The 23,758-nt window shown below is 36.9% G+C and overlaps 1 protein-coding gene across 4 annotated transcripts in view; it reads left to right on the forward strand.

Annotated features, from left to right (window-relative positions):
* Positions 1–22,747, forward strand: part of WDR11 (WD repeat domain 11) — a 34,336-nt gene extending 11,589 nt beyond the window's left edge. For all 4 annotated transcript variants that reach the window (XM_014886814.2, XM_014886815.2, XM_014886816.2 and 1 more), the window contains exons 11-29: positions 499–583; positions 5,205–5,311; positions 7,347–7,422; positions 8,867–8,975; positions 9,277–9,401; positions 9,816–9,963; positions 10,299–10,405; positions 10,876–10,990; positions 12,199–12,370; positions 13,911–14,019; positions 14,762–14,824; positions 15,814–15,879; positions 16,598–16,766; positions 17,004–17,099; positions 17,452–17,617; positions 18,455–18,552; positions 19,505–19,650; positions 20,033–20,112; positions 20,633–22,747. In XM_014886814.2, coding sequence (XP_014742300.1) covers positions 499–583; positions 5,205–5,311; positions 7,347–7,422; positions 8,867–8,975; positions 9,277–9,401; positions 9,816–9,963; positions 10,299–10,405; positions 10,876–10,990; positions 12,199–12,370; positions 13,911–14,019; positions 14,762–14,824; positions 15,814–15,879; positions 16,598–16,766; positions 17,004–17,099; positions 17,452–17,617; positions 18,455–18,552; positions 19,505–19,650; positions 20,033–20,112; positions 20,633–20,790 — 2,195 coding nt within the window. In that variant the 3' untranslated portion in view covers positions 20,791–22,747. The remainder of the gene's footprint in view (positions 1–498; positions 584–5,204; positions 5,312–7,346; positions 7,423–8,866; positions 8,976–9,276; positions 9,402–9,815; positions 9,964–10,298; positions 10,406–10,875; positions 10,991–12,198; positions 12,371–13,910; positions 14,020–14,761; positions 14,825–15,813; positions 15,880–16,597; positions 16,767–17,003; positions 17,100–17,451; positions 17,618–18,454; positions 18,553–19,504; positions 19,651–20,032; positions 20,113–20,632) is intronic.
* The last annotated feature ends 1,011 nt before the right edge of the window (positions 22,748–23,758 follow it).

The following is a 23,758-nucleotide window of genomic DNA, read 5'->3' on the forward strand; positions in this document are numbered from 1 at the left end:
TCAAAGCTACTAAGTTACTGCTTTCTAATTTGAAAGAAGTCATTATTTCAGGATGAGAAAGCAGAATTGCTTTAATGATTCCATGAAATCTGCCCAGGATTCTCCCCTGGCATTACTGGGGGGTAACAGTTAAAACATTTCCTTGAGGCATTTACTCATCTCCAGTAATCAAAGTAGAAATAAACATTCCTTTCCTCTTCAGCTGGATGGGTGAATTGTGGAAAGGCAAGAAGAATAATCAGATTTTCTACAACCTCTACAAAAAGGTTTGGGAAAATGTCTTGATCCAAGTGGATATCAGTGGAAGCAGAGGGTTTAATATTTGGGATTTAAGTGCTAGAAATTAACACAGTTTTTATGAAAATGTAAAATATAATAGTTACAGGTACTTAAAAATAAGAGAGAGAGAGAGAGATAACTGTAAATCCTGCATTTTCACTAAAGCATGGAAGAAGAGAATAAAATGTGTGCCTATATTTTTTTAATCAATTTTTATAGGTACAAGCAATGGCTCTGTCCTGGTGTTTCACCTCACAAGTGGACTCCTCCACAAAGAGTTAAGCATCCATTCCTGTGAAGTCAAGTAAGATTTTAATTTTAATTCCTGCTATAATCCTTCTAGGAAACAGATGCTGAAACACCTGAGTGATGTTTCCCAGCAGTGTGGATGTCTTACCTTGCTGTTAATGAAATCAGGAGAATTGCCTGTTGAGTGCTCTACCCTGACAGTGCCTTTGCCTGACAAAACTGTAATGAAAATTACATTGAAAGAAATACTGGAATTGCATCTGTGCCTGCTGATCTGGGATGCATATCAACAACTTCCAGTCTCTTCAGTGCACTGCAGGACAAAGAAGTCTTTTTAGGACAAGAAACTTTCTTTATTTTATAGCTATTGGGATTGAGTCCTTTGAAATAATGCTGGTTGGTATGGCAGGCTTTATTTACTTTATCCCCTTGGGACTGAAATTGCTGTTGAGACAGCTCTAGTTCTAAGGGAAGTAAAGATAATTTTTTAAAGACTGAATATAGGAATCAATATTTATCCATCCTAAGAAGGAGCAGGGTAAGGTTCAAAGTTTTTGTGCTGTGTGTTTGTGTGCACACAGTGGCAGAACTTTTTGGATAACTGATGGCACAGATATTTAAGATGGTGTTTGCTGGATACATATTTCCAGGCAAATTTGAGCATGAAAATAAAATAATGATTTCTGGTACAAATATTAGTAAAAGTTTGTATCAGAATTGTGTCTTGAAGCCTTCATCTGGTTAAGGTCTGCATTTTACTGTGCATTCTGCAAAAAGTGGAGTACAGGTTACTGAGAATAGGCAGCTCTGAGAGTTCATCATGGAAACCTTGGAATCTGTCACCAATATTAACTTTCTTAATGTTTGTGGTGTGATTACTTGGCACTGTAAGAATATAATTCCCCTTTCTCTTCTAAACCATTTGAATCTCTTGGTTTTGTACCATTAACTACACATGAAATTATTTTCATTTTACTTTCTGTTATGCAGCACAAGGGGAGAGTCCTTTTTTATTACAGCGATTATAGGACTCAGAATGAAAACCCCTACTCTCATTTCACATGTCAAAAAAAAAAAAAAGTAAGATGGAGACCAAGGAGGAAATAAACACAATTTTGAAAAAAAGCTTTGTGCATAACTAGAAGTATTGTTAGTTTGGGTTTTTCAGTTTTGTAAAGGGTTTGCAGCTCTTGAGAAACTTTAAGAATATATTGTCTTTCTAGCAAATGCCCTCAAAAAATATTATTAATTCATATAAAATGTCTGTGAATTCTAATTAGCCATAAGCTGTTACCAGGATAAATCTTTTAAATATTTGCTAGTGTTTCCTCAATTGTGTGAGTGACTTTCTATGTAATTTTTACAAGTTCAAGGAAATGCTTCAAGCAATTTAAATTAAGGCATGGAGATTATTTTCTTTTTCTTAATTGATTTTCATTGAATGCAAAAGATTTTCTTTCACTGAGAATTCTTACTTTACCTCTCAAATGTAGATGGATTGAATAATGCTTCTGTTTCCATTTTGTCTGAAAGAACACCTTCAGGGACAATCATTATTTTAGTGTGTAATTGAGAGCACCCTGAAATTGTAACTCAAGGCCAGCAGAGTTCTCAGTGCTCTGTATTTAGGAAGAGAATGTAATAAAAATAAAGCAATTTTCCTTTACAAATAAAGTGTTCTAAACTAATGGCCACTGAGTTTGAATGTTAGCAATTACGATTTTTTTTAAAGTGTTCTACATATGCAGTCACATGCTGATTTTTTTGTTTGGTTGTTTTTTTGTTTGTTTGTATTTAAACTTTGAATCTGTGTCGTGACTAGAAGGGGGAAGAATTGCCTTTCTGTCCTTCCTTTTAAAATAGTTTGTACTTGTGGGTTTGTACTTGAATATTTATTCTATTTATGATTATTACTTTCACTATTTGTTTAGAATTATGGAAGTAAATGCTTTTCTGTTGAGTTTAATTTTATTTTTATAAGGAGATTGAGGCAAGAAGCAGCAGAAATGCTTAAAGCACACCAAGAGGGAAAATCAATCAGGCCACTGCCAGGAGTGAAAGTGAGGGGGAAAATCAAGAAGGGGATTTTGGCCTGGCAGAAACTGGGAGCAGGAGGTCAGGATTCCTTCAGGACAGAGAGAAGTACAAATCATTCTTATTCCTAAGAGAAACTGGAAGAACTATGAAATAACCAAGCCTGATACCTGTGGACATTAAGCAATACAGGAGATTATAAAACATCTTCAGTGCAGAGAAGAATATATTTGAGACATGCAAATAAAATGCCTGCAGTGCAGCTTTCAGTTCAGTGGCACATTTGCAGCTCTCAGTGCTGCTTTTGTTTATTCTGGTAACAAAATAGCTGTGACTGGAGCAGTGCTGCTCATTCCTTTTCACTGAAGCTCAGCAAGTTCAAAGCTGCAACAGCTTTTATTTTTAAAATTAAAATCTCACTGACTGTAACAAGAATGTAGTAATTTTCAAGTCGTGCCTGCAGGCTATAGACATTACATCCAAATTTTAGCAGTTGAATTGAAGCTGTTTTAGCATTTGAATTTCAGCTGACTGCTCTTTGAAAAACTGCTTTGCAAACATTCATCACCTCTTTAAGAAAACTTTCCCTGAATAGAGAAATGAGAATGAAAACTATCTACCACCACTTTGAGAGCACATATGGTTTAATTTCCCATATTGCCTTTCTCTTTTTCTTAAATTCCTTAAATTTAAGTAGCAGCTGCCATGTCACAAAGTCACAACAATCTATTCCCAACTAGAAATGTAATTTGTGGTTTTATCCACTTCAGTGCACTTCGTGATTTGTTTGCTTTGGAAACATTAATCAAAAACGGAGTCTCACTCCTGAAGTAACTGAGACGAGTTGAATGGATGGAATCTCTAAATGTTACATTTTGAAAGTGGATTCAGTCTGAGAAGCAGTTGGCAGCTGAAAGTAACCCTGAATTCTGGTAGCAAAGGTGATTTTTATGAGGAAATGTTGCTATTTCAATAGGGAAGGCATTACTTGTTTCCATCATTAAAATTTGAACCACTGTCTTCAGATTCTCAATTTCTGTGTATGAAAGTGACAAAAATTATGTTGTTTCAGGTGTGAGCAGTTAGCTGAGCTAAGGTTTCCTTTTGATTTTGAATGTCTTGGGTTTCTGTAGGTTTTTATTGGTATTGACAGATGGCCAGGCAGCAGCAAAGAAAAAAGACTTGCCCTTGTAAATCTGAGCTGATGAAAGAAGTGTAGAAAATGCTTCAGGTCTTTGCAGGAGAATGGTGAATAACTACCAGCAATAACAATGCATTAGGAGTGGACTTTTCCCAAAAAACATGGCTGAGTAGCTGATAAATGGCAAGGTGTCAGAATTCGAATTTCTTCCATTTCAGAAAGCTCCCGGGATTTCTGACCCTTTGGAGACTTGCAGTGTCACCCATTACTGCAGTTGTAGATTTCTATTCAATCATGCCTGTGATGTTTCAAGTAATTATTGAATACTTCTCATTTTGATTGAAATTAATGGTTGAACTTCCATAGGTCCTGCTGGGAAAAAGACTGAGCCCTAAACTCCTAACGTTTTTTGAGGACTTAGGAATAAAACTTGCCATGTTTTTAAAGCTTGAACTTAAATAATATAAATATGGCTGTAAATAGTATGTGCAAAATATTATGGGAGTGCTTTTTGCTTTCATCCATGTACACTGTATTTAGGAAATTTCTACTTCCATGCAGTAGTTGGATTTCCTGACAGTAAATCATAATTACTGTATTTCTTTCTCATACTGCACATAGATTCCAAAGCATGCAATTGATGTAACAGAATACTTGTCCTGGGAACAGTTCTTGAGTAATCTGTGTTTGAAGGCTTTGAGGAAACCTTAAATCCTTTGATGTGTGTTAAAATGAAGTTGTGCACATGTGTGTATTAGAGTTCTATTTTCTTTAGAAGAGCTCCTTGATTTTTTTCACAGATAAAGCAATTTTTGCAGGCACCAAGTGTGTGTGAGAAATGGGGCTGGAGAAACATCTTGTTTAGGAGCCACCAGTGCCACTTTCTGTCCCTTGTGGTGTATTTCAGGAATTGGCTGAGATTCCATCTGTGCTGCCAGTGTGTTCTGAGCACTGGAACTTTAAATCCTTGCAGCACTGCAATGTGATTTCCTTGGGAGCTGCTTTGGTGTGGTCGAAAAGAAAAAAAAAAAAAAACAAACCAAACAGGTTTTTGGTTGTTTTGTGAAATCTCTTCAGGGCTTCTTTTTTTATCATCTTTATTTCTGGTCTCTCTGGACTGAAAGAATGAAGTCTACCCACACTGTCACCCACATGAGTATTTTCCTGTGTGCTGGGAAATTGGAGTTTTTTGATAGTAACCATTGATTTGATCAGAGCAGAGATTTTAATCCACTCTGGTGCTGAGTATTTGTGAGGGCTTTTTGCAGAAGTTAAGAGCTGAAAATGAAGCTCCTCTTAAATTTAATTCAGTAACTTTATATTCACACCATAGTTGTTAATGTGTAGCTTCTTTCTATGCTTAAATATGATCTTTCTGGAAAGTGTAGAAAATTACATCTGTGCTGGGTTTTTAAGAATATACATGAAAAAAAATACTTCAGACTTGTAGCAATTCAAATATTTTGGCTGATATGCTCCATGCATTTCTTTCTGATCACAGGGGAATTGAGTGGATAAGCTTGACTGGCTTCATTTCCTTTGCCACATCAACACCCAACAATCTGGGACTGGTCAGGAATGAGCTGCAGCTCGTGGACCTTCCAACAGGTTTGTGTTTCCTGAGAAGTCTGCTCCAGGAGCTGACAGATTTGTTGGGGAGTGACAAGTTCTGACTATTATTTTTTTTTTATTCATTCTATTCATTCTATTTCATGACAAAATAAAATAATAAACAGGAACTTTAACTATTCCTGCTCTTCTTTGTGAAGCCACAAGATGTGTTTTGTCTGGTGCTCTGCAGGCAGACTTGAAGCAACACCTTTGCAAAAACATCTTGGATTTATTCAAAGAATAAGAAGTGTCAGCAGGGGATTTAGAAGCAGCCACACAGGGTATTAGGGGTGGATTCTGTTCACAAACTGCACATATTTACATATTTCCAAATATGTTTCCATGTGCTCCTGAAATAGTGTTGAACCATTTATCGTGGTTTGTTTCAGCAAGGCCAGGCGCATGGTCAGAACTTCAGTGTGAATGAATGTAAAAGGGATTTTAAACAATAAAAACTGGTACTTTTTTAAAGAATTGGGAAGGTTAAAAAGTAAATAACTGTTAAAAGATACTGTTGATAGCAAAATTAACAGGTTATATGTGTTTTTTCAACTACTTTGGACTCATAATGGATGATAAATATATTTGTAATGAAATCGAAATTTGCACAATAGAAGGAGGTATAACTGGGAAGATTAGACAGTCCAGAACAGAAAGCACTTAAATAATTTAAAATTATTTTTGAATGTGCAAAGCTGGAGCCATTTAAGTTCTAATTGGAGAGCCTGAATCTTGTAGCACGTGGCTAATTCTGAATTGCTTTATGTAAAGTGATTTTTTTTATTTTGTTTTTTTTTAAGCTTATGGAAAAACATCAGTGTTGTGTTTCCAGAGTGCTGCCTGGAGAGGTTGTTCACGTAGTATAATATTATTTTTAAGTTTTTTCATATAATATCCTTTATCTGTTTAAAATCAAAAGAGAAAAGATTCATGCATTAGGAAACTCAGCTTGTGAATCAGTGTAGAACATTTGTAGACAGAAGTCATAAAAGGTTCAGAATTTCTGCAGGCAACCAAGTTTTGAGTGAATGTGAATATCTAAAATCTTAGCATTTGGTTTGCTTAAAAATGGTACATTTCCTCTTTTAAAGCTTTCAAGAAAGGCAGAGCAATTTAAACTGTTTGGTTTTTACTTCTTCCCTCACTTAGGAGCTCAGCTTTGTATTTTAGGCTTAGGAAAACTCTGCTGATTCAGTTTTACTTTGACAAAATTCACATGTACGTTTTTGAACAGAAATATGAAAGAAAATTGCTAAGATGTTGAAAATAGATGAGAGAGAATTCAGTAGCCTCTGACAGGAGAGCTCTAACTCATGTTCTTGATAAGGAGATTTATTCAGGTAGCTGGCTTAAGTAATTTAGCTGTGAGCTACAAGAGGAGCTGAAGTTTATAGCTTGAATTTTCCTTGAAAGCTGAGGAGAATTAAACTTGCATAGAAGATGCTGTTTGTAGGTCATTATTTATTTTACTGATATCTCTAACACCTATAATTCTGCAACACATCCTACAAGTGGATGAAAATTTTGTTGTGGATGAGATGATAAACTCTTAAGATTTACTATTTTAGCTGGAAAGGAAGAGAGAATAGTTCTGATAAGTGTAGAATGTAGCCTCACCATCAAATATTATCACACTTAGTTCATGGCAGAGTTTATTTCTCTTATCAAACTAGAAATCTCTTAATGAATTTCCTCCTTGGGGAATGGAGATAATCTGTCATTGGTTTTAAGTGGAAAATAATAACTCTTTGAACTAACTCTGTGTAATGCATGCATTTGAGTTGCTGTGCTTTGGAAGGGAGTCAGGAGTTAGATTTGACAGTAGAGTTTACAATATATTTAATGTAAACTTGGAATTTTAATGATAAACTCTGCAATGCAGCAAAATGAAATGCAGTAAAACTTTGGCAATGACAATGGTAGTGTTATGTGGTTTGTGAAGTGGTTCTGTTTACAGAACAGTTTGTCAGCTGTTTCTCTGGTTCTGTTGAGTTTATTGACTGTGTCTGCTGTCCCCTGTCGTGTGCTCCAGGCAGGAGCATTGCATTCCGTGGGGAGAGAGGCAATGACGAGCCAGCCATCGAAATGATCAAGGTGTCTCATTTGAAGTAAGTGCATCAGCCTTGGGAAGTTTATAAATTTCACTGTACTGCATAAAAATCCTCATAATATCCTAGACATTCCAAGAAAAAAAAGCACTTTGGAGTGTATAGAAAAATATTCAACAGCATCAAGATGAAAATGCTTCAGAATATTAATTCCAAGTGAAAAAGCTGTGAATGTTTCTGTGGGTGACTTTGTTACTTCGAGATCCAATCACATTGCAAAATCAGTAATTAATATTTTATTTCTTACAGGAATTGTGTTTACTGAGCAGGCTTTTTGATAATATTAAGGAGAATGAAAGTGCTGAACTGTTTTTTTCTGTTATGAGTTAATTATCTTTTCTATAACTTAAGCCTTATTTAAAATAGGAAGTTTGGCATTAAAGATTGGATGATTATTCATATTTATTTATCTTTTGTAAGTATTTCACACCTTTATAATAATAGTCTTTTAGAAAACCAGATGTGAGATACAGTTGTTTGAAAGGTCAGCTGATAAATGACCAAATTGTTTCTTTTCAGGTCCTCATTATTTTGAGCTCAGGCCTGTGACAGGAGGCCCTGATCTTCATTGTATCAAAAATAATAATTGTAGTACTCTGGAAAATTACTTCACTCTCTTGTATAAATGAAATTAAAGTAGTGTTGAATTTAATAGGGCATTGTCTCTAAATCTTCAAAGCTTCTTCTTTACAGCAGAGGAAAAAAATTAATGTCTCTAGCTAGCCCAGGAATATATTTGTATGTAGGAGTTCCAGAGTATTTGAAAGAGTTCAACCATATAATGTTCTTAATAATGCATTAAAAATTAAGAACAGCCATGGGCTTAGATGAGGAGGCTGGAGAGTGTTGAGTGAGAAAGGAGGGTCACTTGCAGAGAGATGAGTGCAGTGCCGAGAGGTGAAATGACAGCATGGCCTCTCTATTTTCAAGTTACATGTGACAAGTGGTAGATGAAAGGTGTTTACACTCATCCAGCTCCACACATAAACATTCTGAAGACATGACTGACAAGTGTTTTAGTGTGAGATGATTTTATGCACATTTATTCCAGGATTAGGAAGTAGTATGCATCTGCACGAGGGGAGCTGCTGTCCAGCCTGAAGTCTTGGTGTGTTTTTCTGGTATTTTGTGCATCAACTGAGGCTGAACATGGTGAGATCAGAGGTGCTGCTGCTGGCTCTGAATTATTCCCTTTGTCTCCTCCACAGTAATTGTGCAGAACCACCTGTCAGAAATTTATAATTCTGTGAGCTTTGAAGAGAACCCCTTTTCAAACATTCTTTTTCTCCTCAGTAACCCAAGGGAATCCTGAGCATCAGAGGGGGATTTGATTTGCTCTGCTAACTCGTAGTTTTTGAGGCCCTCCGGAGTGCTGCTGTGAACAACACTTGTGAAGTAAAATGCTCAAAGGACTCTTGCTGGAGTAAATTCTCATTTGTTTCAGGCAGTATCTAGCTGTGGTATTTAAAGACAAACCACTGGAGATCTGGGATGTCAGAACTTGTACTCTGCTCAGAGAAATGTCTAAAAACTTCCCTACAGCCACTGCTTTGGTAAGGAATAAATTCTGTTACCTTTTAATAAATGTAATGCATTGAAATAGTATAAAGTCTTAGAACAATTTTGCAGCATTACTGTAGCTGTAGAATATGTACATAAGTGCTTTAATATTTTCATCTATCACCAAATGGAGGCAGGAAAAAAGGAGGTTGTGGTGGAGAAATCTGCTCTGCCCCTTGGGTGATGGAGGGAGGTCCTGCAGAAAGCAATCTCCTTGGAAATCATTATAAAGCCCCAGTAAATTCAGGGAATAAACCTTTGCCTTTTCCATTTTTCCTGGGCCATTTTCCACAGGAGTGGTCACCTTCCCATAACTTAAAAAGCCTGAGGAAGAAGCAGTTGGCAGCCAGGGAGGCCATGGCCAGGCAGACAGTGGCATCAGACACTGAAGTCAGCAGTGTGGAATCCTCTGTGATCAGGTATCCCTCCTCCTGATGGAATCCTGTGCTACAGCCATTGCTGTCTTTCTACCATCTGCCATTTTCCTTATGAAAACAATGTTTTGGAACTGATTCTTGAGTACATAGCAAGCAAACCAACTTCATGAGCCTCCCTTTATTTTTTATATTGAGACTTTGATGTATTTTGATGTACCTGTTTCTCTCAGTGTGTCTGTGGCAGTCCATTGCTTACCTGGTTCTTGAAGTAAAACTGTTACTTGCCCTTGGACATCTCCACAAGAGTGGGAGTAATAAATAGCTAACTGTTAAATAAAATGTTTAGAGGGAGATATGCTTTTTCTTTTGTGCTGTGTCTGTGCATTAGGTAGAATTTGTCATGCAATTCTGATCTCAAGAAAGAAATAATTGTGCCTCATTTTGTTCTTTTTAAAGCTTGTTGCAGGAAGCTGAAAGTAAATCAGAGCTGAGCCAGAACATCTCTGCCAGAGAGCACTTTGTGTTCACAGGTGCTGATGGGCAGGTTTATCATCTCACAGTAGAGGGAAACTCAGTAAAGGACAGTGCAAGAATTCCTCCAGATGTGAGTTCCAATTTTTCTGTATCACTGATGCTTTAATTTTTTGCTTAGCTTTGATTGCCAGAAAGAAATCAGGGGTAAGCTTTGTAGCAGCAAGTGGTCAGTAATGTAGTACTTTGAAATCTGAAATATTAATTCCAGCTTTAAAACTGTTAGCAATTCTGTTTTCACAGTCTTATATATAATTTTTCCTGTTCTAGCTGAGTGGAGTTTGGTCTGTCATGTTGTATAATATTTTTTAAATTAATGCTAATGTTGAAATATTTATTCATATGAGAATATGACTAAATTGAGTCTATAAATCACAAGATATTTTTCTGCTTCTTAAATATTTTCAGGGAAGTATGGGTAGCATTACTTGTATTGCCTGGAAAGGGGATATCTTGGTTCTTGGAGATGTTGATGGAAACCTAAACTTCTGGGATTTGAAAGCTAGAGTATCCAGGTATGAATGCAAATTAAATCTGTTAAACATGAGATGATGAGTATTAGAATGTGGAATGTTTTCATCCTTCCTCATTTTTGTTCTTCACTGTAGGGAAAAATGCAAGTATTTTGGAATAAAAATTCAGAAAATGTCTACTGTGTCGCAGTTCCCTACATTTAATCTCTTGTGTTTTTCAGAAGAATTAACATTTAACCAAGGTTTTAAAACCAGCTAGATATCTTCTTTTACATTAAATCTGCAATGGCTTCTGGTTTAACATTAAGTATTGTAGTGTTTATTCCAAGCATTTCATCTTTTTAGTTCAATAAATTCATAATCTGGGCATCCAGATTTGTATGTGCATATATAGAGAGATTGTTCTCCTCCTCAGCCTGTGCAGTACCAGGATCTGCAAAGTTCCTGGAAAGGATTCAGTTTCCTACAATATTGGGCATAGAATGATGGATCCTGATCTTGTCTTTCCTTAGGGGGATTCCTACTCACCGGAGCTGGGTGAAAAAAATACGATTTGCCCCAGGGAAAGGAAATCAAAAACTTCTTGCAATGTACAACGATGGGGCAGAAATTTGGGATTCAAAAGAGGTAAGTGGCTGTGGGTTTGGTAGGCACTTCTCTTCAAAGCCCAAACCTCATCTCTGAAAATCAGGATGAGTGAGGAATTAAATTTTACTGAGTCAGGATTTCTTGCTGGCAGTTGTATGATAAAGTCATATGGCTTTTCTCAGAAGACTTTTACCCTCTATAAGACATCTTTGAGCTGCCATCAATGAGAAGTGTCTTCCATTCTTAAAGCTGACAATATCTGAGATTCTCTTTGTCATCCTCTTGTAATGGCTTTGAGGCAGACCTTGAAACTTTAAGGGGGGTCCCCAGTTTGAGACTGTAATCTGTGGATAGGAGATTGCTTTCACTGCAGGTTTCTTCTGTGTATGGTCAATAGATTTAATTTGTTATGGAATACAGAAAACCAGACACTTGTTCATTTCTAGCTAGCTTCTCTTTTTACTCAGGAACTCTGTAGTTATGTTCACAAACCTTCTGGGGTTTGCTTTGTAGGTCTTTGAGGGGATTGAGTACCATGGGGAAGGAAATATAATTGTACTGTTTTAACTTAGCTGCCAGAATTAGTTTAGGGCATCAGGGTATGAAACAGGAATTTTAGTTTTTTTCCTGTTCACTTTGTAATGAGCACCAGCTCCAAACTCAGACACTTACTTAGTGCAATATGAAACTCCAGTGATGATAAGAATTGGGCAGCAGATATGAACAACTACTGTGTATTACATGAGGAGAGTAGGATATACCCAATGAATCTCTCTTTGAAGCACATTTGAATAGTTTTGATGCCACAAGATACTCCTCCTGTAGCTGTTCCCTCTTTTATTTTATAGGACAAAGGAGTTTCATACATGAAAGCATTTAAAATTAAATTCAGTTTTCAGTTGAAAGTCCTTCAGAATATTTGTAGTAATATTTTATAATCTCAGTTCTATTATACATCTAATCCTGTCCTGTTAGAAAAGATAACAAAAAGGCAGCTGTACACTATGCTCAAAAGGATTTTTTTTTCAGCTCTAAATTAGGAAATAGTATTGTTTCAGGGCAACCATGTGACCTACTCCAAGGTTTCTAAATTCCCTACTCTCCAGAAAAGACAGTTATTGAAATGATTTATGGCTAACTTCACCTTTCATCATGAATTTTGTGCCGTGCCTCCTGGGTGTGTGACACAGCCTTACACTGGGTGATGGAGAGGCTGCTAAAAATAAAAAATAACTGAACTTTTCCAGGTACAAATGGTGAGCAGTTTAAGAAGTGGGAGAAATGTGAATTTCAGGATCTTGGATGTGGACTGGTGCACTTCAGACAAAGTGGTGCTGGCATCAGATGATGGATGCATCCGAGTGCTGGACTTATCCATGAAACCCTCGTGTTTCAGGATGGATGAGCAGGATTTAATAGGTATGCTCATGTCTTCTTTTGCTCTCCACTGCTTGATACTTCTGCACTCCTGTTTGGAAAGTGGAGCTCAGCACTTCTGTTAGAACAGGGAAATGTCACATGTGGAGATTCTGATGCCTTTCTACTGCTTTTCATAGATGCAGGTAATTTTTTTAATGCTTAGGTCACATAGGTGGGTTTTTTAATACAACTTTAATCTCTTAAATAATATATACTTCTTAATATCTTAATTGAAGTGTAAATGAACAAAATAAGAGCTTTTTGTACAGATATTTAGCAAATTGACTTAAAAAGCACATCATTTAGGTATCAGTACCTGCATCACTGGTACTTGTTACATGATTTAGAAACATTTGTTGATGTGTGAAAATGTATCTTCTGATTTTTTTCAGGTGTCTGTAGACTGAATCATTTCTTCAAACTTACCTTTAAAATAGCAGTATTAGTGCTGTTTGCCTTTTTAGCCGTATGTCTAAGAAGGGAATGTAAATATTTAACAAGTTAACTAAGCTACATTTTTTTGTATCTATTACTGCTGGTGTTCTAAATAATTCCTCTTGTTGCCTTTTGAGTCAATCCTACCTTTACTCATACAATTTCCTAAGTAATTTCCTTAAAACCCAGTAGATTCTAAGGCATATGTAATAAACTATAGTGTGGGTTTGTTTGAGGGAACATACAATTTATCACAGCCATTTTTGCTATCAAATGAGTGTTCTGCAATATTAAGTTACAAAGATGAATGTTGTAAAGCCAGGCACACTGAAATGAGGCTGTGCCAGCTGTGAGGCTGCCTGTGGTTGAGCTGTCCTGCCTCTGCTCTGTGGTAATATTTTAATTACCAAATCACAGTTCCAAGAGTCCTGCATCACTCAGTGCACACGAGGTACAGGGAATTGTGAATATTTAATGATGGAGCTGCTTTTGGTACTTGTTTTACTCCTCAGCACTGGGTGGCATTTACTGTCTGTCACCCACACCTTGTACTGAGTACAGACTTCCTGACTTTTACATTTATGTGACAGCACTTCAAGTATAATTTTTATCATGTTAAACTTGCCACCTTCCTTTCCAGATGATGGGCTTTAATCCTTGTCTTATACTGTAGGAATTAGGGGGACTAAGCAAAACTAAACATGTTTTATGATATATTTGATATGGCTTTACTTACTTTGCACCATGCCCATGTAGTAGCAATAATCATTGTACACAGCTCTGCCTCATGCCAGTATAATGCATTCCAGGAGTCCATGACTAAATTCATTCTGGAATGTCCTGAAATTCTCATTTCAGCATGGTTGATAATCCTGTACCTTCTATGAAATGGTTTTGGCTTGAGTGTAGAGATAAGCTTTTATGTCTAGCAGCCTGTGCTGAGTGTGTGAAAAGACTTTTATTTATGATTTTCCTGGTGCTTGCAAACAAGCTGGGACATTTTCTGATGTTCATATTCTGCTGGTGCATTTTCTGTAGTACATTTTCTGATCAATAAACACAGCACATGACCCTCTGGACAATGAATCTTTTCCTTTTGTTTCAGAACCTGTCTGGTGTCCCTACCTGCTTCTTCCAAGGGCTTCATTAGCTTTAAAAGCATTCCTGCTGCATCAACCTTGGGATGAGAAATATTCTCTAGATATTATGGACATGTAAGAACAAATATAGCTCTAGATATAACATACTATTATTTTTTAAAGCCTACATCTTTTATTAGTCTTTCTGTTGAAATAACTGTTGGATGTATCAGTTTCCTTACTCTTGGGGACAGTCAAAAATAGAATTAGTTCATTGTTTATTGCTAAAAGTAATAAATAGATAAGACTCTAAGGTCAGGTATTTCTTCTGGCTTTCAGTAGCACTTGACTATTAAAAACTGCAGTCTGCTTTAAGTCCTGGCAATATTTTTATGGCATTATATTACTTCTGAGAAAAACTGTGTTCTCTTTGTTCCAGAAGGTAATGCTGCAGAGTTGTTCCTAAAGTGTAACTGCAAGTGATACTCTGATATCCTGATAGACCTGTGTGCTCTTGGACAGCCACACTCACATCATCAGAGGAGCACATTTCTGTCTCCTGGATTGGCTCATGGTCACATAATAATGCTCTAGACATTGCCTTTTTTAATAATTTTAAGGTTAATGAAAAAAAAGAAAAATGGGAAAAGAAAGATTTGCACTGACTGTGAAGTTGAGTGAAAGCAAACCAAATCTTTCACTGCTGTTTTGGAATTGGTAATTGAATAAAGAATCTTGCATGAATGGCTTACCAAAAGAATGTGAAGGATTGTTTCCATGTATGTGCTCATGCTTTTCTCCTGCAAGTAGAGCTCTGCCATTTCAGATTATTCTGTCCTTTTTGTAACACAGAAAACCTCTTTTTTTTTTAATTCAGTGATTATCCAGAGAATGAAAATATTAAAAACCTTCTTCAAGAGCAATTGAATTCATTGTCCAAGTAAGAATTTTCCTACTATTACTTGTCTAAGTTATGAAATTCTGGGATGGCAAAAAATCTGAAGTTTGTGGCAATTGATAGTTAATGAAGAAAGAATGCTTTTTGCCTCTCTAGAGATACACTTGATTAATGACAGTTTTTATTTTTAAAAAGTTCATTTTAATGTAATTTAATATAATTTTAGTATGATTTTTACATAATTTTTATGTAATTTTAAAATTGATGCTCTAAAGGTACTGATAGGGTCAGTACATGATTTGCAACTGACCTGTGAGCATTTGGAATATTTTAAGCAATCCTTCTCAGGGATTTAGAGGCTCTTTATGCTGATCCAGACTGCATTGGACACTGCTGTTTAAATACTCCAAGGTTTGTTAGGATATTTGAGCTCTGAGGAAAAAAATTATGTTTCTGAAAATCCTTTGTTGAAGATACAATTCCAGAGTAATGTTGATACACATTGCTCTATTTACACAGAAAACAGATTTTGATATTTTCAATTTAAACCTTGAAAATTATAGTTAAAGCTAGTAAATCGACAATTTTGTCCATTTTTCTTCTGTCCCTTCATTTCGTAGGATAGAAAAGGTAACAACCTATTTTTATGCAGTCCGAAACATCTGTGGAAAACCTAAATTCATGCATGTGCATCCCTTCTGCTATGGCACTTCATAGCTGCAAGATTATTTGTAGCTGAATTAATACTGTAATTAGAATTACTGCAGACTAATTGGCAGCTTTGCATACACCCTGGTGGTGATTCCTTACATTGCAAGGATAAAGAGTTTCTGATGGACTCACTGCATTTGCTCCTGGAGATCAGTTATAATTCAAAATATAATTCCTGTTGTACTTGCTTGCATAGATAATTTTTTTTCATACTGTATTTTGGGGGTTGATCTTTTCATATCCTATTTGTGTTCAAAACCAACCAACCAAAAAAACCTGCCCATTGTTTCACAGATTCTTTAACATTTTCTCTTTTGCAGTGACATAAAGAAACTTCTGCTTGATCCAGATTTTAGTCTCCTACAGAGATGTCTCCTGGTTGCCAGGTAGTGGAGATTCAGATAAATATAGGAAATGTTTCCAAGGAAAATCTTGATGCTCTTCATGCACAGGAATGAGCTGGAGTTAGGAACTCACCTAATTGTCCTTTAAATTAGCACAGTCCCTAAACTACTTTGTTACCTGGATAGTAGAGTGGTTTTAGGATCAAAATGGAAATGTTACCTGACTGAAGCAGTTTTATTTCCCTGATGGGTACAAGGAACTTCCCTCAGTCTTGGTGGCACTGCAGTTCTGGCAGCCACATTACAATTATTTATTCATGCCCCAAAATGTCATTTAGAACTTGACAATAGTTCTGTACAGACAGGGAAGGGCCTGGGGTTTATTTCAAGTGTGTTTGTTCTGTGTGGTTCCTCTGCCTAAACTGAGCTAATTTTAGCCTGGCTGTATTCAGAGATGGTTTTCAAACTTAGTAACTTGTGGTTGAAAGAGGGGTATCAGTGACTAAGTGTAAAATAATTATAAATATCAATTTCCACGTATTTCTATGCTGAACATTCCTGAAGTTTAATTGCTGTTTGTAAGTTACCTTGCTGAATGTTATTCCATAATTTTCTCTCGTGGTTTGTCCCACTGATAATGCAAAGTACTTGTGTTGTCCACAGGAATGCACAGTCCTTGAGAAAATGAAATATATCATATTTTTATGTGGTGTATGAAAAAATGCAAACCTGTTTCACATCGTGCTTTGTATCTTCTCAGACTGTATGGGGACGAATCTGAACTGCATTTCTGGACTATTGCTGCCCACTATTTGCACAGCTTATGCCAGGAAAAGCCTGCAAAACCAGACACAGTTGTCCTTCAAGAGCAGTTGGTTAATCCTCTGGATATATGCTATGATGTACTGTGTGAAAATTCTTATTTCCAGGTATGTCAAAGAGTTCAAAACCAAATTTCATAGGAATGTCATCAGCACAATAAACACTCACTTCCCTGTACATATTTCACTTTTATTAGTAACATACCAGTCCAGATTAAAACATTCCTGGTACTTAAAAATAGAGGCTGTTCCAAAAACTGGCAAGATATTTACATATCTTTTAAATACCTGGTTTTATTTCTTATGGTAGGCTTACATTTAAAATATTTTTCCTTCTTTGTCCAGAAATTCCAGCTGGAGAGGGTAAATCTCCAGGAAGTGAAGAGATCAACCTATGATCATACCAGGAAATGTGCTGATCAGCTTCTTCTCTTGGGCCAGGTTTGTGGGTAATATTTGAATTTTTTATTCTTCTTCCCTGATTTGTGTACTTAGCCTATTCAAGGAAAGCTTTTTGTAACTTTATTTGTTATTTCCTACTTGTATGAACCCAGTGCAGGGTTTTTGCATTCTTATGTTAAATTCATGATGATTTTTCAAGGTTGTCCTTACTGCAAATGTCCTGTTGAAATGAATCTTAGTCATTACTAAATGGGGAGATATTTTTGTAACCTGCTTTAGAATAACTTTCATTGTTATTTGTTCCATGTCTTTAAAAGGGTAAAAAATGGAAAAGGCTTTTAAGCAAAGTTAATATGTTGTGGTCAAAGTTGCATTTTTTTTCTCTTCCCAGACTGACAGAGCAGTGCAACTACTGCTAGAAACCAGTTCAGAGAATGCACATTATTACTGTGATTCACTCAAAGCTTGCCTGGTCACAACTGTCACCTCCTCAGGGCCATCTCAAAGCACCATCAAACTGGTGGCAACCAACATGATAGCCAATGGAAAGCTTGCAGGTAAAATACCTCTTTTCTTTGCTTGTAAACTGATCATTCTCATCATTTTTAAGGATGCCAGTGGAAAGAGGAGTGAATCCTGCTGTGATAGATCTTATGTGTTGTTTGTGCTGTAGTAGACACTACACAGAGTAGTTAACACAAAGATGATCAGGAACTGAGTTGTAAAATCCAACTTGTCTTGATTTATTTTTACTGGAAAACTTACTTCTGGAGTAAAACTTTTAGCAGTTGTTTGCACAAAAAGAAGCTGAGCACATAATATGTATTTTCCAGTTTTCTAATTAAAGAATTAACTAAAATTAGGTGTCCTGTTACAAAACATGAAATAGGGATTTTGTCTCCTTTTCAATTCAGAACTTTTCTCATGTGTTTTCTTACAAGTGCAGGTTAGTTTTGCTTAATGCAAGAGCTGAAACATAACTGAAATATTTCAGTTATAACCATATAACTGAAATACTCAGACATGCTGAGAAAGGTAAAAGTTTACTTGCCTGGAAAAATTACTTTCTACTCTGTAGACTGTTAATAACTGCACTGTGGACAGCATTAAATTAAAGAACTACCTATGAAATCTGTTTATTTAATTTACAAAGATCATTATGTCTTTATGATGAGAAGTCCTGTGAACCCCTAAATTTGATTTCAGAGCAAAGATAAACGAGAGCTTTGTGTGGCCTCTGTAGCCCAGGACGACAATGCTATAACTGGCACACAGGTCATATTGAGAGCAGTCTCAGCATCTTCACGTGCTGAGGATGTGGAGATCCTTTTCCACACTTGGATAGCAGCTCTGTGCCCTGGGTTTCCTGAGGGGAATGCATTTTTGTGTTGCAGAGGGGGTGCAGCTGCTGTGTCTCATTGACAAGGCTGCCGACGCCTGTCGTTACCTGCAGACCTACGGCGAGTGGAACCGTGCAGCCTGGCTGGCCAAGGTGTGCAATTCCTCCTTTCTGGGCTCATAACACTCCCCTGCTGCTTAGCATCTGTGCTTAGGGGGGCTGAGCAGGGTGCTGAAGTTCCCTAAATAAATGAAACATCAATTAGAAGTACCATTCAGATATGAGAAGCCAGTCCATTCAATCAACGCTGGCAGATTCTTCAGCCTTCTGATCACACAGGTCTGCCCTCATTGTCCACGTTACAGGATTGGGGGCTAAAAAGGCTTGTAATAATCAATTTCCTAATTTCTCAGCAGTTTGGGAAAGTCCATGTAGCTGCAGCAGTATAAAGTTGGCAATAAACTACAAAAACCCACTCCTGGATGTGGATGAGTAACGGGACAGTGACTTTGTGCTGGACTGTGTGTAGTGTGTGAGCTGATTTAAAAATTACCACCACCCACATAAATTTGCATCACCTTCTGTTTTAGTATGCAGCCATAATTACAGCAAAACCACCCAGACACACCATTAATTATCCAAATTATAAACGGGCAGGAGTCAGTAAGGATTTTTCAGTGTCTTTTAAGTAAAGTTTCTGTTACATTTCCTGAAGAAAGAATGGAAGAAGTTGTACCTAGATTTTCTAAATGAGAGAGTGCTGCTTTTCAGAAAAATAAAGGGTTTTTTTGTCCTTAAGTCTTTAGTAAAGGAGGAAGAGTAACTTCCTGATTTAGAAAAACTTTAGGACATCTTGGGGTAAAAATGATGTTAATCATATGTGACAATGGAGTGACCCAAGTGAAGTATTTTTATACCCAGATATCTCTGCTTTTCCTTACTGCCGCATTAATTCAAGGAGCATGCATACATTTTATTTGAAAAGAGTGGTTTCAGATGCTCCTGGTTGTGCCCAGAGTGCAGCCCTGAGCAGGATGAGCAGCAGCAGCAGCAGCACAGTGCAGGGTGTGTGTGGCCAGAGCTCAGGCTCTGCTGTGTCCTGCAGGTCCGTCTGAGCTCGGAGGAGTGCGCCGACGTTCTCCGCCGCTGGGTCGATCACCTCTGCTCCCCACAGGTCAACCAGAAATCCAAGGCCATTCTTGTCCTCCTGTCCCTTGGCTGCTTCACAAAAGTCGCAGAGATGTTGCACAGGTAAAGGTGAAACAGCACAACCTGTGTTTTCTCTTGTCCACACTTCTGACATGTCTCTATTTTAGCATATTTTTCTTTAATTAATTTTAACCTTTGGGCTACTACTGGCACTTCATTTGCTACAGGCTTTAAGATTGCCAGCACCCATGGACCAAGCAGTAATGATTAGTGGTATTTATGATTTTTTCTGAGTAACTTTAGCCCTGATCTTTCTGAAAAATTTATAGCAAGTGTCAGTTCTTGAGTACAAGGAGGAAAGGGAAATACTAGAATTTTAGAAAGCCTCTCTGCAAGTGTTTTGGTGTGATGTCCTGGAATGCTTTTCTGTTTTGTACCCTAACAAATTATTCTCTTTTCTTTTTTTTTTTTCCCCATTTAACAGCATGAGGTACTTTGATAGAGCAGCTTTATTTGTAGAAGCTTGTCTGAAGTACGGGGCATTTGAAGTTAATGATGATACAAATATCCTTTTTCTGAAATGTTGTCTTTGCTCACTAAATCTTCACATTAGCTCTGGAAAGCTGAGCAGTTGCACAAACTGTTGTATTATATACACTAAATAATAATGCATATGTAAATAATACCTGATCCTGTTCTATGGAGTCATCAGCCTGTAAATAAAAAATGCCACTAATAAGTCATGTAGATAACTTCAGGTCTAATTAATTGAAAAATCTTTGTGACATTAAAATTTCTGTTGCAATTTGTGCCATTGTATCATGGTAGGTACTTAAGCATAGCTGGAATGTGACTGGTTTAGTTTACAGCATTTTGCATGTTGCTTTAGAAATAATGAGTTCAAAATGAGGATTTAAAGCAACTTTTTTTTAATTTGTGCTGAAAAATAATGGATTAGCACAATTGATAGCAATGGTCAGCATTTTCACCTTGGGAGAGCCAAGGAATAAGAAGAGGGGAAAAAAGGATTCTGAGGTTTTTTAGTTTTGCTGTTAATTTGTGTTTTCCTTAATGCTTCATTTACATAAATTGATCCATGCTGTGTATGCAGATTATGCCAGAAGCTTGAAGCTCCTGGGCTTTAAGGAAGGGGCTGCTTTTTTTGCCTCAAAAGCAGGGGAAAGTGGGAAGGAGCTTCTGACTGAGCTCAAAGAGCCGAAGGAGGAGGTGGCACAGGAGTGAGAATTCCGTGGTTGTGAGGTTTTCTGGCAGACTGGGATCCCACTGGGTGAAGATACATTTTTCTCTTGAATCACTGTAATAGCTGGTCTGTGTGATTAGAGCAAATACTGTTAAATGTTCAAAGTCAGGATTAAGAACTGTGGTGTTGCTTTTTTGTTAAATTTGTCTGCACTTTCATAAGAGGGCAAAGAAGCTTATGATAAAGTTGTACAATAATATTTCCACTTTTTCAACTCTAGCAGGAATCAAATTTTAAAATGTGCTGGAAGGCTTCCATACCTGTGTAAAAGTCTGGTCCATTTACTTCTAAAAATCAAATCTTAATATGACTTCAATACCGTTGTATTTATATGTAAAAATGATTGAGTCTGTACTGTAAAAATATAAATATATTTAAAAATAAATAGAGATCACAAAGCACACAGTTCTTTCCTGGCACATCATGGTTTATTCAGTCCAATTTATTGTTTAAAATTACTGATATTTTAAATCAATTCACTGTATTGTCATTTCCATAACTGCCTGGGATGGAATCTTTTAACAGGTTCACTTACAAATGTTGCTCTCCTAACATTCCAGAAATCTGTGATACATCACTTTTTTCAGTTAAGGGATTGTTATATTCCATTTTATTTTCAAGTGTGCCCTCCCTGCCCACCCTGGGGACTGAATTCTGCCTGTCAAAGGATGGGAGAAGGTTTTACCTCCAGAGCAGCAGGGTCAGGACACTGCTGGTGCTGTCCCCAGTCACTGTTTTATTGATTAACAAAAGGTGAAGAAGGCATTGTGCAAAGCCAAAACAATGGCTTTTTCATGAGATACTCCTGCTAATGTATCTTATGGTCCACATACACAAGAATGCCACCAGAAACCTCTTTTCTGATTTTTTTGCCAGTATTTTGGTGTTTCAGTGCTTGTTTGTGTTATTATTTCTAATGTCAGGTGTCTCTTTTCTGTGTATCCCCGATGAGAAATTTTACAGCTGAGGAGTGGCTGCTCATGGTACACTGCCCTTGCAAACTGAAGACTGTGGCATTGAGGCTAAAAACCTAAATTCTTCTTTTTCCCAGCTTGTTGGAGCTACTGAACTTGAGTTTGTTGTTGTGAAATGAATCCTACAGAAGTCTCTCCATTTAAATGTAATTTTGTGTACTTAGAGTAACAGTGCATTGGATTCTCCTTTTGTTCAAGGATTTGTGGATATGTACTGAGAACTCTCATCAGCTTTGGGATATCTCCAGCCTCAGAAAACTTTTGGTTCAAATCTTAAATAACATTTCTTATAAAATTGGAAAGGGTAGACTGTTCAAGTCCTTTTGAATACAAACTGAAAAAGGGAGTTTCATCATTCTAAGCAGAAAAGTAGGAATTATAACTGCTATGTGTTGTATTTATTCTTGCCACATCCTACATAAATAACCACAAAATACCTTTTGTTCAATGTATTGTGAACTGTGCTTATGTTGTTGCTTTAGCTTGGGAAAATTACTATACAAGGAAATTTGCCTTAAGTATTACATGAGCATCAGAATTAATCAAAATTAACTGTAATTAGCAGTGGCCTAAATTCTGTCTCCCACTGACTACAACTCTGCTCAATCCCTGCTCTTGCTTTTGCAGCAGCCCTTGTGGACAAGGCTCCCACAGAGTTGTTGTGAGCACACCCAGACTTGTTCTTGGACAGGTCATGAAGCTGTTTGTCAGGGGGTCTCTGAAATAAATCTTCTTCAGTATACACTTGGATTTATAACTCTGATTTTTATTTTTTTTTAATACACATTGCAAAGGCCTTTTAATACTGAATGTTTCTATAAACTTTTAAGTGTGCAGATTGCAAGATACTTTGTGGCATTCCCAACTGGAACCTTCGTGAGGAAAATAGAGTGTAATAGTGATTGAAAAGTTTATTTAGATAATATTGCAGTCTCATTACAATAATAAAAATATTTTTAAAACCTCTGTGTGTCCTGATTTAATACAAACCCATCATCTGTTGCCCTGGAATTGAGTGCTGCTTGTGCAACTGTTGTCATTTTGCCTTCTGGACAGGAACAATGGCTCAGGGCTGGGTTTAATAGAGGAAGTGATTACCCTTTGTACATCTGAGTCACATTTTCCATATTAGTTCTAATGAAACATTGTGTTTGGGCAGTATTAATTCCCAGGCTTTAGCAGCAAAATTTGTATGGCTTAAATTAGAGCAGGACACGGTCTGCACATCCTGAGTTTTGTAAAGCACAGAAATAAGTGATGAAAGAAAGCCCCTCCCTTTCTGTGCTCACAACCTAGAAAATGAACTGGATGAATTTTTAAAATAAATATGATTTTAACTCCATTAAACCCGTTTGAGAATTCCTTCCTCAAAGCACTGTGAATACTGCAAGTAGCCCCAGAGATTTATGATCTGTATTTTCTCAGGTTTGCATTTTGAAGCTTCTGTCAGCAATGAAGCCATAACTCTGGAGCCTGTGTTTGGCCATCCTTGGCAACGAGGAAATGGTAAAATTGTGTTTGCAGGTCAATAGACAGAGATTCTTCATGTATTTGTCTTTGAACAGCAGCCTTGTATTAATTAACTGGGATGTTTGATTAGCAGAGCAGAGTATTTGTTACCTGTTTAAAGATTCATTTGCAAAAGGCCAGGAAACCTTTGGCAATAGGGAGGGTTTTGGGCATTTAGGTTGTCTAGATGAGGAACTTCTAGTTGGAGAAAATCTTGAAGCACAACTGAGTCTGGTTATCCCTCTCATTGTTTTATATTAATAATTTTGGCTTCCCATGATCAACAACAAAAAAGAAACCATAAGATTGAGTCTGCAGGGATGCATAAATTATCTCCAGTTCAGTGAAATATCTGAAATTTGTACATCTCTGGAGCTCAGTCAGTCCCACAGGCAGTTTCTCTTCTTGTCTGTGTGCTCACATTCCACTGGTGGTTGTACAACCTGAGGGAAGCTTACAGTGAATA

Source organism: Sturnus vulgaris, chromosome 8 (assembly GCF_052056855.1).
Source record: "Sturnus vulgaris isolate bStuVul1 chromosome 8, bStuVul1.hap1, whole genome shotgun sequence".
In the NCBI taxonomy this organism is placed as follows: Eukaryota; Metazoa; Chordata; class Aves; order Passeriformes; family Sturnidae; genus Sturnus; species Sturnus vulgaris.